Source organism: Mytilus trossulus, chromosome 6 (genome assembly GCF_036588685.1).
Source record: "Mytilus trossulus isolate FHL-02 chromosome 6, PNRI_Mtr1.1.1.hap1, whole genome shotgun sequence".
Lineage (NCBI taxonomy): Eukaryota > Metazoa > Mollusca > Bivalvia > Mytilida > Mytilidae > Mytilus > Mytilus trossulus.
The window spans coordinates 23324072-23339637 of record NC_086378.1 but is presented as its reverse complement, the minus strand read 5'-3'; the positions used below and the strand labels follow the sequence as shown (position 1 = coordinate 23339637).

General features: G+C 31.6%; 2 protein-coding genes across 2 annotated transcripts; both read left to right on the top strand.

Moving 5' to 3' along the window:
- The first annotated feature begins 371 nt into the window (after nucleotides 1–371).
- On the top strand, nucleotides 372–5635 carry LOC134723264 (uncharacterized). Its single transcript, XM_063586882.1, has 10 exons — nucleotides 372–554; nucleotides 798–922; nucleotides 1343–1514; nucleotides 1933–2038; nucleotides 2308–2544; nucleotides 2954–3054; nucleotides 3457–3559; nucleotides 3872–3998; nucleotides 4394–4498; nucleotides 5189–5635. The coding sequence occupies exons 1-10, from the start codon at nucleotides 499–501 to the stop codon at nucleotides 5311–5313; spliced, it is 1257 nt and encodes a 418-aa protein (XP_063442952.1). The 5' UTR covers nucleotides 372–498; the 3' UTR covers nucleotides 5314–5635.
- A 2888-nt stretch (nucleotides 5636–8523) lies between these two features.
- On the top strand, nucleotides 8524–12351 carry LOC134720948 (uncharacterized). The gene is made up of 4 exons (XM_063583555.1): nucleotides 8524–8677; nucleotides 10202–10249; nucleotides 11379–11603; nucleotides 12108–12351. Exons 1-4 carry the CDS (start codon nucleotides 8629–8631, stop codon nucleotides 12248–12250), a joined length of 465 nt encoding a protein of 154 aa, XP_063439625.1. The 5' UTR covers nucleotides 8524–8628; the 3' UTR covers nucleotides 12251–12351.
- Nucleotides 12352–15566: the final 3215 nt, after the last annotated feature.

Genomic DNA, 15566 nt, shown 5'->3' with positions numbered 1-15566 from the left:
ACATATTGAAACGGTGAACCCATTTGAACATTTATGTCATTTATAAGTCATTAGAAAGGAACATGTTATGGTCGTAAATGTAGCTTTAACTGGTAACTTTTCGATCAGTTTCTAAGCAGGTTTTCATGAAATCGTAAATAAAATTGAGAAAAACATCGACGCAATTATTTAGATTCTGCACATTTATAGTTTTGTTTCACATAATGCATTGTGTCTATTGAAGTTTATTTAGATGCAGTTACTAGATACAAATCCAAAATACTAGATAATTATTCTTTCGGGGAAAAAATCGTCGTGTTTTACATTTTTGTCCAGCAACCAACTAAAAATAAACTCTAACTGTGACGTTCTACATTAATTCCAACGTCCAACAAAAAGACGTCGAGATTATGACGTTCACTCTCGCCGCTATCCGGGCTATCTTTCCCTCACTACGAAGGAAAGCCCAGCTATAGAATTTGAGTAGCAGTGTTTTTAAAAGAAATCAAAGAAGAGAACATGGATTATTTATATTTTCCGGATATTTACAGTATTACAACTGTTTCGCACAGAACGTAAGTTTTTATATTGAAAATGTTCGGCAATTTCATATAGTTTCATTAAGAATCTACCTTTCGTTTATTTTACCGGTTTTCTTTTTTTTTTACATTAAATATATATTGGATTATTAGTATTTATTGAATCTAATTGATTAATTGATGGAAGTCATATAACTATACCTAATGGTTTGAACACAAACACGGATTGTAAAAAAAATTTACTTGGCATCAAGCACGATATATTTTTTTCTTCTCCAGAATTGATGTTTTCGCTACAATAAGCGAATCTTTCGAAGTAAACTTCAATTCGGAAACTGCGGATTTCCCAAGAGAACAAATTCAAAGTGTCATGCACAAGATGATGGCATACAGACAGAATATTGGTAAGATTATGTTATTTTTAGATGTGTGAGATATTAAGATTAAAGCAGAATGTTTTCGACACCAAGACATGATCACATAATTTTGGATAATTTCTACCTAGGCATGCAGTTAAGCGCTTTCAAATATGACACAGTGCAATTTAAAAGCAGTGTTATAAATATTAATAAAACCGAATCGTTCTCTCGATTAGTAGTGTCTTTCGAATTACATTGACCTTTATCGACTGTTTAAACTAATTTAGATTAAACATTTTGTACCTCCATTGTTTTTCATTTGTAATTCGATCTTTAAAAATTAGTTTTTTTCTATAAATTTAATATCATTGAATTCTGAATGAAATGCAATATAACATACATGTTGTTCATATTTTCTAGTAAAATAATTCACTTGAGAAACGTAGATATTTTTTTATTTTCCAGAATTTCCAGAAATAAACAAATTGTTTTATTTACTGTCTGAAATGATTTTGGGTGTTGTTGGAGCACACGAGACAGCTAGCAATAGTAGAACGAAGGAGTCCATTGCTTCCAGCATCCAAAACAAGTTTGTTAAACTGATTTCGTCATCTGACAGCATTCCACCAATACCAACGTAAGTTATTTTAATTAGATAGTACAAACTGTGTAGATTTTTTCTCAAACAAAGGTTTCATTACACAAAAGGAATATTTTGTGTTTTTATTTTATAGTAGAAATAAATTTATCAATTCGTAACACATATATAAATCACTAAACACAAATGAAAAAAGAATAGGAACTGCCCGTTCATTGCTGTTATTCATCTAAAGGATCACAGCGAGGTCTTCCATTGAGTCGAGACGGTCTCCTAAACTAGCTGAGAGTGTTAAGAAACCATTTTGTTAAACAAAGAAAGAAACCAGTTATTCTTTCTTGAAAATACCATATTCAAATTTCACACAAACGTAAAAAGTTTACGAACGAACATAATTTTTAAACTCCATGTGCTTTGTTACAAAAGTAAGATTTCATAATTGATTGCATCTTTTCAGATTTGATCAGATAAAAGTGGAAGAATACCAAAAACAGGTCAATGAAATGAATAAACTATTGAGAGTTCACACTTATTTGTACAAGGATCTTCAAAGACAACAAGAGGTAATTTTACTACACACACACACACACTGTGTTTTGCAAATTATTAGTTCAATTAAATCAGTTTCAAGTAATTCATTTATAATTTATACCAGGTGACTTTTAGTCTTTTATGCAATGCTTTTAGAAGAAAAATATTAATACTCCCTAATCTTGAGTGCTTGCACAACAATTAAGGAGTTGGAAAAAAAGGAATTTGGTTTGTGTTAATTTGTTTACAGCTAGAACTACAATATATGTAAAATCGTTATATATACATATATATATTAAAGGTGTGTTGGATTGCTGATACTAAAGTACAGAAATATGAGTTATGCCTGAAGACGGCTAAATTGTCAAGAAACCACTTAGCGGACAAATTATCAAGTAAAAACCTGAAAGTTCGAGATAACAGCATTACACAATTGCAGACGACACTGAATTATAAAATACAGAAAGCAGAAGAATCAAACAGGAGATATCAAACTTTGCTGACAAAAGAAAAAAATACTAGAAATGCTTTGAAATTGGTATGTTTAACAGAAAAAGGTCAATGTTTTAAGTTTTATTGCTTAATTGTAGCATATTTTGTTAAGTTGGTGGAATGTAAGGGAGATGTAATCTGAAAAAGTGGTGCTTTTTTGGGGTGTAAAAATCTGCGAACCGATGGAATGTTATTTGTGTTCACCAGAATTATAAAATAAATACAAAAACTCAGCCAAGAAAATTGTGTTTTTGTCTATTTTAAAAGGAACAGAATAACTCCAAACTACAATCTGTAGTTTTCTCTTTAAATATGTGGAAAACAGTTTATTTGGTTCTTTAACTTGCAGAGTCAATTATAATTTACGTTTATTATCAAAGATTGTGATCCTTTTTATGCTTAAGTTGTATAATGATTTCGTCTTGATACGATGTTTTACTTTATGTTTTATCTAGCTTGAAAGTGACCTATTGGAGGATATACGATTTAACCTAACAGATCGTATTCACAGTGGATTGCTGTCTATGAAGTATATCTTTGCAGCACATACCAACAAGTAAGTATAGTTCGTTTAATGTAAAGCAAATGCATTGTTTGTATTAACGAGTGTAATTGACAACAAAAAGGCGAGTAAGACAGCACTCCTACAATAAAGTTACGTAGAAAGGAGACTTTAAGGGCCAATGGTAGAAGTTCGGTGTCCTTTTACGGTGGTTTGTCTGTTTTCAGCTCTTATTTTAAATCAGTAAATATATGTTAAACAATGGAATACCTCCATGTTTAACATTTAAGAATTATTGATTTTGATTTATTTATCTAAGTTTTTAACTGATTTATCTAAGTTTTATTGATCTACATTTGATTGATTTATCTAGGCTTTATCGATTCATCTAAGTTTTTAATGATTTATCTATTACCCAGTAACAGTTTATTGATTGGCTTTTCTTTTGTCTTGTAGGCTCTATGAAGTACTTCCACATATTGACGACTTTGACTGCAGATTGGCTGCAGAATCAATTATAGGAAAACTTAGCTCTAAATACCAGTTCAGTTTACCTCAGGTAACTATTCAAACAATATGTGGTTCCATTGTAGTGTTGGGCATTAACATTTGTCTCATTATTTCGATCCTGTTTAAATCTATAAACAATCTTCAATTTCACAAAAGTGATTTTTCCTAAACTAAACTAAATATGTACCAATTCAAAGATTACAAACCAGAAAACAATCTAAATGTTTAATCACTTAAGCTTGTTTTATTTTGTGCATATATACATTGGACTATGATCCTTTAAAAATCGATCTCTTCCTATAATGCATCCCTTTTGTTAGTCTTGTTGTCAATATTGATTATAGTTATGATTTGTATGTAGGAATTTCAAACTGCAAACGGATTTAAAGTCAAGCTTCCAGATATACAATATGTTAATTTCAAATCAGACATGCAAACAACGAAAGAACAACCATCTGAGCTGACAAAAGAACAACGCAATAACAATAGTAAGTCAGTTATTTAAATTGTATTAAGGTTTATTTTGATTGTGAAACATTTTTTTGTAAAGATACTTGGTCAGTTTAAAATTGCGACGGTCATTCACATAGAAGGGAGGCGACAGATACCAAAGGGAGTTCCAAAACTCATAGGTGGACAACAATAAATCGATAAAATAGAAAAAGACCAAAAGACAAAGAGATAAACAATAGTACATGTACACAAGACACAACATAACAAGAGGAAATGTGTCAAACAAATTACATATTAACTAGAATTCTTGAGAAATCAGAGTTTTTCATAATCCCAAATTGCAATTTACAGATACAATACACTATATTCGTTTTTACAATTCGATAATTTCAATAGTTTCTAATAACGTTCCAAACATTTCATTTTGCAGACATCAGTTGCCAAGAAAACCAGTTTAATTTTTTAAGCAACACTTATGTGAAGACAAAGGATTTATCAGAGAAATCAAACGATTGCTGTGTCAAAATTAAAGAAGGTAAAGTGATTATAAGGGACTTCGATAATTTAATGATTATGGACATTGCATTCTATTTAAACGTTTAAAATAATCAGAAAATGCAGTCTTATCAATATATATATATAAATGTAATATGAATAAAAGGAGGTGTGAATAAATACGTCAATATGACTGCAATTCAAATTCCCAATACTGAAGACCCAGTGCCGATCCAGCCATTTATTAAAGAGAGGTTTACACCGGGATAAAGGGGTTACCAAGTATGTGTCTCCTTTCAAAAAAAATGTTCGAAGAAAGGTTGGTCCCAACACCCTCCCCTGGATCCTTCACTGAAAACCGACGTAAAAGTTATTGTCAACAGTTCCATAAGACACGCAGTGTCTAGATGATATGTCCTGTGTCAGCGGACGAGGGCAAATTATTTCTTAGATGTTTGACAAATGTTTCACTTAAATTTATGTTTAGGTTACGCCAACGAAACAGCAACACAACGTTAACGATACAAATCAAACAAAAGAATAATGGCAATATAATATGGGTAGGGTTATATACATAATTGAAATATAAACCAAATTAATTATAAAAAATAGAAAATCAAAGTCCAGAGGATAATGTTGGCATTTTGTTGTGTATAATAATAGATTTCTTTTTCTCAGTTTTGTGAATGCAGAAAAAATTACCTCTACTCTTTTTTTTTAATCATTTCAGGAATGATCGTTAAATTGAAGGTCGCTACAGACAAGTCAGAAGTTGCCTTTGGATGGTATAAGACAAACCCATGGAGTCAAAAGAAATGGGGATTCTTTTGCAAGACTACAGAAAACATGGACTAAACATAAACACAGATGAAATTGATTATTTTTTTGAAATTATTACAACTACAAGAGGTTTTTTTTATAGTGATTCATCATTGAGTTGTGGGAGTATATGTTTTTCGGTCTGTGCGATTGAGAAAATACGAGTCGGAGTAAGAGAAGAGAGTTTGCGTGCCTGTGTATGTGAGAGAATGTATGTATGTTTGAGTGAGTGAGCCGCATGAAATAGGGTGTGTATTGGTGGAATTATGTGGTAAGAGAACATGCGAGTGTGCAAGTGTTGTCGTTGTTCAATATAAGTGAGTTTAAAGAAGTTATTTATTAAATATTTTTTTACGAATTGCATCGTTTTATTCCTTATTTCTAAATACTAGTACAAGGTATTGATGACGGGTGTCACATGTGGAACAGGATCTGCTTACCCTTCCTCAGTGAGCACCTTGTCATCCCCGTATTTTGGATGGGTTTGTATTGCGCAGTCGTTAGTTGTGTATGCTGTGTTTTGTGTTTTTTTTTGTCTGTCTGTTGGTCTTTCTCTTTTAGCCATGGTGTTGTCAGTTTAATTTCGACTTTCGAGTTTGAATGTCCCTGTGGTATCTTTCGCCTCCCTTTAACTTGGTAAATGCTAATATATCGGATCATATCTTATAAATAGATTATTTGATATTGATTCTAGGTCTTCGATCGTCTCTGATTGTCATTTTAGCTAGTCTAATCACGAAAAGAACTGGATTTAGAGGTATACATATGTATTCACGTATAGATAAAAGTATATGCTTACCGCTTGTTGATGTCCATTCAAACAGGGAGAACTATATACCTCATTTATTTGTGATGTAGTCCTTTCATGTAATGTTGTCACTTTAATGTTATATTTAACATTGCCATTCAAACGCGAGGTTTGACTAGCCGCAAACCCAGGTTCAACACACTATCCACCCCAATTATTTTTTTTTATCTTAAAATGTCCTGTACCAAGGGAGGAAAATGTCAGTTGGTATCTTATCTGTGTGTTGCATTGTCGTTTTTTGTTTTTTGTTGCACTTTAGTGTCTCTGTTGTTTCGTTGTTTTCCTCTTATATTTTTAAAATGTGTTTACCTCAGTTTTAGTTTGTAACCCGGATTTGTTTCTCTTCTAACTCGATTTATGACTTTCGAACAGCGGTATACTACTGTTGCCTTTATTTACGGTCGGCACTTAAAGTTAACCAACGAGAGACGTTAACTATCGAGATTTACGCCCGTAATGAATATCGTGAGATGATTTTCCGTTAATGCTTGAGTGGAGTCACTACCACCTCTTCGCAAGGCATGTACATTTCTAAAACCGCAATTTCTTAATTCAACTGATCAAATATGGCAAATCAGGGAATGCTATGCCTTGGTAAACTGCTTTCATGAAAAGACACGTGTATCGTTTACTGTTTTGCATGGAGTTGAAACTCCTGAAAAATCGATCGCTCATCAAGAAATTGTCGAAAAATGTGACATTAAACTTTGAGATATTTCTATAAACAAACCTTCAAGTTCAAATTGCGTTTTTTTTTTCTATCCACGGAACTGAATGTTGTTTTGAACGACTCACACGCTGACAGAAGTTGATAGATGTATTAATAAATCTAAAGTCTGTCAACGCTTATATATTTTTCCAGGCCACCGTTCTTTTAAGTTTTAGTAAATCCCCTCCAAATTAACCCTCATGATTGATATAAACAATAACTTCAAGTCTACAATGTTAAAATACTTAGTATAATTTATTATGCTAAGTGTATGTATACCCAACGACATTATATGAGTACAATTAGAATTACTTGACATTTATGGTGGCTTGAAAAACACCTGTACCACTCAGATTACGATTCTACCTTGACATGTAAGTTTGTATCTAGCCTATAAAATACTTATTTAGCCTTGAGAATTGAAAGGTCAGTTTATCCCATTCATACAAAAGAAGTTTACCTATGAGGTTCAGAATGGGGTTTACAGAATAGAGAATACATGTAATAGCAACAAAAAATAATAGAGAATATAGAAAATGAATATCAAAATAAAGAAAAGAAAATAATTTACTGCATTGCAAAAGTATAAAGAATAACTGTGCAAAATAAAGGGTTACTTAGGTAACTGTAATACAATACTGATGATATAATCATGATCAATGTACATGATTGATAAATAATCTTGTAACAGAAAGACTAAATTGGAAAATCATTTTCATGAGAATTTTACAGAATGAGTTATTTCAAGGCTATTAAAAGAAAATGCCCTAAAACTTTAAAGAATACAGATATTAAAAAAACCCATCCAGGTCCTCATGTGATTTACATTGTCAAAATATAGGCCACACCATTGTTATTCCAAGAGTAATCTAGACATCTAGTCAAACTGGTTTTTAACTAAAGATCTAGTCAAACTGGTTTGGTATAACTGACAGTTTGCTCCTGCCCTAGATGTCTATTTCACAGTGACCTTATGTGTTTGTGCTTAGAGTACATTGTACTGTCATATTTATTGATTTTTTGTTGGGACATGACCTAAACATGCAAAACAGTGGCTTGAGATTTAAATTTAAAAGGAATCAATAAAATCTTAGAAAGTTTATTCTATATGAACTTATTTTAGTATAATAAATTAATATTTGGAATTTTATATCCTGATTGATGATTTTTTTTGGACCAAGATGTTTTCTTCATTCTAATTCACATATAATTATTCAACCTTCAATTCACATTAAAAGATAAAAAAAAATTTCAGCTCTCTTTTAAAATATTTTGCAACTAAATTTAATAATCCGTTAGAATTTGGTGTTAACAAAAAACAAGAGAACCTGCAAGCATAGTCTATTTCTATTAAGTCAAGCCGATAGTTTTTTTATATCTGAAAAAAAAGGGCAAAAGTAACCCCTAAAATTCAACATTAACATATTTTAAACAATTGAATCAAGATGCACAAAGTTTAAGCATTGGGCAGAATATAGGGTTCTTTTGTACTTTAACAATATCACAATAACAATAAAGTGACCTTAATGTTGGACAAGGTAAATGGCATGAAGCCAATTTTACCAACTTCTTTTGTATGAATGGGATAAACTGACCTTTCAATTCTCAAGGCTAAATAAGTATTTTATAGGCTAGATACAAACTTACCTGTCAAGGTAGAATTGTAATCTGAGTGGTACCGGTGTTTTTCAAGTCACCATAATAGTCTAGATATTTTAATAATAAAGTATGTTTACATGCATTCTTTGGAAATTAACCAAATGTTTACTTCGGAGAATTGGGAACAAGGAAGTATATAAGTTAGATTGACGGTCAGTTATTGAAAAACTTTAATATGACGGACTACTGTCAGTTTGGCGAATGTTGGAGGAAAGCTTTGTTTGGTGCGTAAAATGTGTTGATATTTTTTTTCACAATCATTGCTATAATTAATGAAACAGAATATGATCTGTTTGTAAGAAATTAGGTATGCTACTACATGTATTTAATTGAATTGTCACATAAAAAAATATGAGTTTAAAAAAAAAAATAAGGCCGAGCTTAGGTATGATTACCAATGAGACCACTATTCAAAAGAAACCAAACGACATGCATTTGAATTTGAGTACTGTTCGAGAGAACGGCCTTCATAGAGAGCGGCTAACAAAACTGTCCGATTATTTGCAGCAATGCAACAAAAGAAACCCTTTCTGTTTCAGGCTAATGACATCATAATGATATATATATTTATATTTATAAAGAAAAATACAGACGGAGACATTTGGATTGTTATCATTGCTGTAGCGATGTAAAACAGTTTGTTTGAGCGCACACACACCTCATCTATACTATAATGCGGTGGTCATAGTGGTTACGTTTCTCAGTTAATTCTAAAATGTTTTCATTGATCACTTAACAACTAATCGAGGGTAAATTAGCTGTTAAAACATTTTGTCCTGTATTTTTTGTGAGCCTGATCAACATCAGTCCTACAAGTCAGTGTATTTGCGCGTCTGGCGTAAATACAAAATTGAATCCTGATATATATGATCTGCGTTTATTTACAACCATTGTGTCAATTCCATTGCTGGTTGAGTTCTTTAATACCCCGAGGGTATCACCAGCCAAGTATTCAGCACTTATATGCTGACATAAATTATCATAGAGTGATATGGTCATATTTATAAATTAACTGTTTACAAAACTTCTGAATTTTGGAAATGCTAAGGCTTTTCTGCTTCAGTAAAAGATTACCTAAGGTGTATTTGGCATTTTATTTTAGGAATTTTGGCCAACAAATTGCTCTTCAACCTCTTACTTTATTTGGCCTTTTTAACTGTTTTGGATTCGAGCGTCTCATATGAGTCTTTTGTGGACGAAACGCGCGTCTGGCGTAAATACAAAATTTAATCTTGGTGTCTATGATGAGTTCATTTGCAATAGATCATTCCCATCTTGACAAAAGACATACAAATTAAAACACAGGTTGCACTACAGGAGCGACTTTTCCGAGAACAAAAAAAGTGACAGAATAAAATAAAATAACCAGAACAAAAAAAACAAACGTTTTTCAATGAAAAGCTGGAAATACCTTATTTACTTTCTATCAAATCGAATATCGAGAATTGACCGAAGGTTATATGAAATACTGGGAACATATATAAAGAAAATCAACTTTTATAATAGAATTATAATCTGAATCTTATGCAATGTCAGCTCTATTAAATATGCACTGACACAAATATACAGTTTTGTAACCTTTTGCATGTATAATTTTATTTTAGTTCCCGGTCTATTCTGTTATTTATTTTGATTGCTTTGTTATTGCAACTTATTCATCCTCATATAACACATATTTCATGTCAGAATGTAAATAAAGAATTGAATTGTTTTCTTATTTACTATTGATATTTACCATTTTGTTTTAGTCCAAGCACTCGTGCTGTTTTGTTTTTCTGTATCCAGTATAGTTGTGGGTAAGATATTAAAGACCTACACAGATCCTTAGTTCTAATTAGTATACCTCAATACTTTAAGATAACGACTGTTCCATCTTGCTATATCTTTTCAATTAGGTTTGTACTTATTTTTCAGAAAAGGACTTCAAATTCGTCTGTAAACTTTTGTCTGAATTTGTTTGAAATATTTTGTTACCTACGCACATGGAACCACACATAAGTCTTACACTGTTCACATGTCCGATATTTAAATTATGTTTCAAGCACATCTTATATTAAAGAGGTAACACTGTGTCATGCAATGGAAATTTATAGAAAAAGAAAGACGCAGGGATAAATGATATAATATTTGTGCAATATTCAGAACAAAGTCATTGTATCGGGGTTAAATATGTTCGTTGGCGCACAACCCTTTGCGAACCCGTGACAGTACTATAGGTTGCACTTTGTAAATACAGCTGTCTCTCAAATACGCCTCTTTTGGGGAGAACTTGAATATTCATGGAAATTAATTTTGTTTATATACTGGTTCCCAGTTATGCTTTCTGTGTTCCATCTTACAGAGACATAACTTGGGAATGTTACCAGTACATTTACATGTGTATATTGTTTACATTGAGATATGTGGTAACCTTTCATTCGAGGTAAGGGTAGTTAAGAAAATTAGTCTTAGTTAAAACCCTAAGAAGTTTAGGGCATACACACGTTGGAAATATGCCGCACAGCCCTATATTTTGACCTATGAAAAAAGTTGGTGCAAATAAACTTTCAATTCTAGGATAAGATTTTTTTTCTTCAAATCTTCATAGTAAAATTGGTACAGTTTGAGCCGTAAACGGAGTTCCTATAGGAAATTGCTTTGTCAATATTTACAGAAATGCAACCTATAGTGGTGTAATGTCTCAACATTAAAAAAAAACCTGTATAAATCATGCAGTTAAACTCGTCTTAATAGAATGAAGCACAAACATACAGTATTTTTTGTTATATATATATATTTCAACCGAGAAAGAAATGTGTGTCACTATTTGTAAAAAAAAAACAAGATTTAAAAAATTTACATTTAAATTTGCATATGGATTAACATGCATATAAATAAGGATTTATGAAAAAGAGAAATAAAATAATTTTCCCTTCATATATACAGCTTTAGTGTATGCTTCGGATTGTCCACACGAAGGCTATAGACTACCGTTCTTTCTGTTAGCTGCCGGACTGGTTGGCCTGTTTGATGCTGTAATGATTTTCTTTTCCAACACCCTCTGGAGTAGTTACAAAAGTTTTCGATGTGAAGGAAGCAAGGAAACAGTCAAGTGTGTTAATGGAATTACTGGAGCTTTGTCCTTCGTGTTTTTCATCTTTGTCTTTGTTGGTAGGTTGATTTTGAATATAGTTTTTCTATTTTACTTACCCTGCTTTAATGAGTTGTCTGATAAATCTTCAGGTTTTTTAAATGATTATTTGAACAACGTATGAGTAAATTCAACAATTTTAACCCAACTGGATATAGGGAACCGAAGGGAAATTGAATATGACAAAAAGTACAAAATATGAACATTTTGATTCTCTAACCCTTTTATTTTAAATATTTATATACCGGGTAGATATAAATTCATAACACTAAATTTTGTCACAATTTACCATGCCTTTTATAAACCATATGCATAATGTAGAAACATATTTAATGATTGTATACAATGAGGTAACAATGAAGAACATTATATTTTAAAAAATCAACAACATGTATTTAAAATTTGATAAAAAAAAATCTATCAATGATCACGACAAATAGTCAATGTATTCGGAAAAGTATAAATCATTTTGTACATGAAATGAATAAATACATATAACGCAATGCGTTGTTCGTAATTTTCAGGGTTGGTATATGGTGCTTCAGCCGATAATGATTCTACGCAATGTCTCGATGTTGTGTGGAAATTTACATTGGCCATGTGCAGTTTAGGATTGATTTCCTTTATATTGCTTGGCTGTGTGTGCATGTTTAAAGGCGGTGACTGATAAACAAGATTGTCACTTGTAATGTGAAATGTCATGGTTTAATGTACTACTTCCATTTACACATAATAAAGCCATACTAGTTGTTTCAACTGTCAACTTTTTCACAGTCGTAAATTAAAATATGTCAGTCCCTTAGTATTAGTGGCAAGTAACACAATATATGGAAATCTTTACTTTTGTTGAATGTGTAACGGACCCTTGATATGAAAGTAAGTGTTTTATTTACCTGTAAAACAAGACCTAATTTACGATCATATTTATATGTCCTCGATATTTGAATTCACTCTTTGGAGTAGTTAAAAAATTTAAGTAAACACACTTTTTGTTTATTCCTCCAATATGAGTGCAATGTTAGGCTCGAAAAAAACCTTTCAAACATGTAAAGGATATGATCAAGGTCAAAGTCAGCACATTTTCTCTCAACACTATATTAACAATGAATTATTTTGAATGAAAGGGATTGACAAATACCCTGAATAAAATCTTTTAGAATAAAAGGACTTGGAAATAGTCCTATAAAATAAAACGACTTGTATACTTTATTTCATAAAAACAGCAGAACCATTTAGAATGATAGGATTGGAATATATGTTTCAAATAAAAATACCTCTTTTTAAAGACGAAATAATTTTTTATCAAAATCGTCAAACCCCAACAAACAACATATTTCAAATTCACAAACAAAGACACTAGACTGAATCGACTACCCTCTTAGCATTTAAGTAAATATTACGGGTAAGATGTTTAGCTAGCTTTAACATATGTTTAATCCACCACTTTTTACACATGAAAATTCAGTTGATTCATTATTTTGATTTGTCTGAGTTTTTGATTTTGCAATTTTTGACTTTCCGTATTTTTGTTATTTTACTTTTTACACTACATGAACTATAATGAGTATAAATCATCACTATGTAGGAATGATTTAAGGAACGGTATACATACATTTTTTCTCAGTTTTAACAGTATTTATAAACTTTCATTGAATAACTTTTGAACTGTGGAATCATCACATGTATATAATTTCGTATATTTGTGTATGTTCTTATCCGTGATATACTAAGTACTCTCCTATATCTGTATCACATCGTATGATCACAGTCACGCAATGCAACCTTCGAATATTCCATACTTTCCAAAATTGAATGTAAAGGATTAAGAAAGTGTTTAATCGTCGTTATAGAATGCTACGCAAGCATCATATTCTATTGGTTGATCGTTTTGGTATCAGTTGACTGTTAGAATTCTAATTTTGTTCAACTAAAAACTTCAGAAAATGTTTCATTCGATGGCCCATCAGTACTTACTATTTCGACAAATTGGACAATCAGATAAAAACGTCTCATCCTTTTTCTAAAAAATATTCTTCGGAAGATACCACGATATTGTTGATGGATATTCCGTATCAATTTCACAAAAAAGCGACACGATGGTCTTGAAGTATAGACTCTAGAATGACGTTTTATATCATCTTAATAACATGCCATAATATTCTTTTATTTGTCTTTGTAAATTATTACTTTGAGTCTCTTTTTGGTAATATCAATTTGATGTGCCTTGGTTCTTGTACATTCCGTTTTTGTGTTAACGTAAAAGTTTTGTATTCTTGTTTTTCGTTATTGCTAATTATAATGTACTTGTCTATATGTCTTTTAGTTGTTTTTTGTTGTTGTTGAAATATTTGTTTGCTTTTAAAGTGATAATGATTATACATTTTACCACAATGTTAACTGCTGAACGTATCCCTATTGTTGACAATATTACCTAGAATGTCTTCTTTGTTATTTTCACACATCGTTGTCAATATAATGTATTTTAATGCAACTCATACAAGTGAGAGTTTTAGCTAGCTATAGAAACGATATTCAATCCACAACTGTGTACATTATAAAATTCCTGTAAATGCCTGTACTAAGTCAGGAATATGACAATTCGTGTGGTGTGTTTGTGATTTTAATTCTGTCAATAATTAGGGATAAACTCATCATAGATATCGGAATTAAAAAAAATACCTGCGTCAGATGCACATTTCGTCTACTACATAAAACTTATCAGTGAAGCTCGAATAAGGAAAGAGATAAAACGTCTAAATAAAGTACAAAGTTGAAGATCACAGAGGACAATAAAAATCCTAAATGTTTTGCCAAATGCAACTACGGTAATTTATTCATGAGGTAGAAAAAGCCTTCATTAGTATTTAAAAAAAAATCTGAAGTTTTGTACATTTAATTTATAATTATGACTATACCAATGATACTTCAAGTCAGCACATAAATTTGGACTACTGGGCTGGTGATACTCACAGCAGTGGCATCGAAACCAGTGGTTGTAAATAAACTCATAATAGACACATGTACCAGGATTGAAATTTTGTATTTGCAACAGACACACATTTCGTCTACAAAAGACTCAACAGTGACGAGCGAATAAAAAAAGGTTAAATAGGCCACATAAAGTACCAAGTTTTGAAATAACCTCAGTTTTTTGTAATTTTAGTTGTTTCACTCATCACAGGAAATGTTACTGGTGTACATTGCATATGTTGTCAGCAATTTTACAAATAACTGAAAAATATATTGCTTAAAGTTTATAAACTATTTTCCGTAAGTAATTTGCACCCGACGCGTGTTTCATCGGGATCATATCAAGAGTGGCACTCGAATTAAAATATTTAGATTGATTGATGTTATACGCCACTTTCAGTACTGTTGTGCTTTTTTTTTTGTGGCGGTCAGTTTTCAGAAAAGAGGGACGAAAGATACCAAAGGGACAGTCAAACTCATAAATCTAAAATAAACTGACAGCGCCATGGCTAAAAATGAAAAGAAAAAACAGACAAACAATAGTACACATGGCACAACAAAGAAAACTAAAGAATAAACAAGACGAACTCCACCGAAAACTAGGGGTGATCTCAGGTGCTTTTATAAGTGGAGGAGTTGGAATGGCCAGAGAAACCATGCACCTTCAGTAGGGAAATCTTTGTCAATGAAGAATGAAGTCGAGCACACCTGTCCAGGTCAAACTCATAACCTTAGTGTTGACAGGCTAGTGATATATCAGGTTGAAAACTCAACCAATAGTGCGCTTTAAAATGATAAAGGGCTAATAGAAAGAAGAAAAAAACCCCACAAATATGGCATATTGTAAATATGTGCCACATTCGGCTATCATGACTGTCTGCAGTAAATCAGGCTGTTGGTTTTTCTTTTGCATTGCATCACATTTTTTATCTTTGAGATAAGTATCACAAAAATTCTGATCCTAAAAACAAATTCAAAACGTGGAAGACCATAATTATTACAGTATCATGATG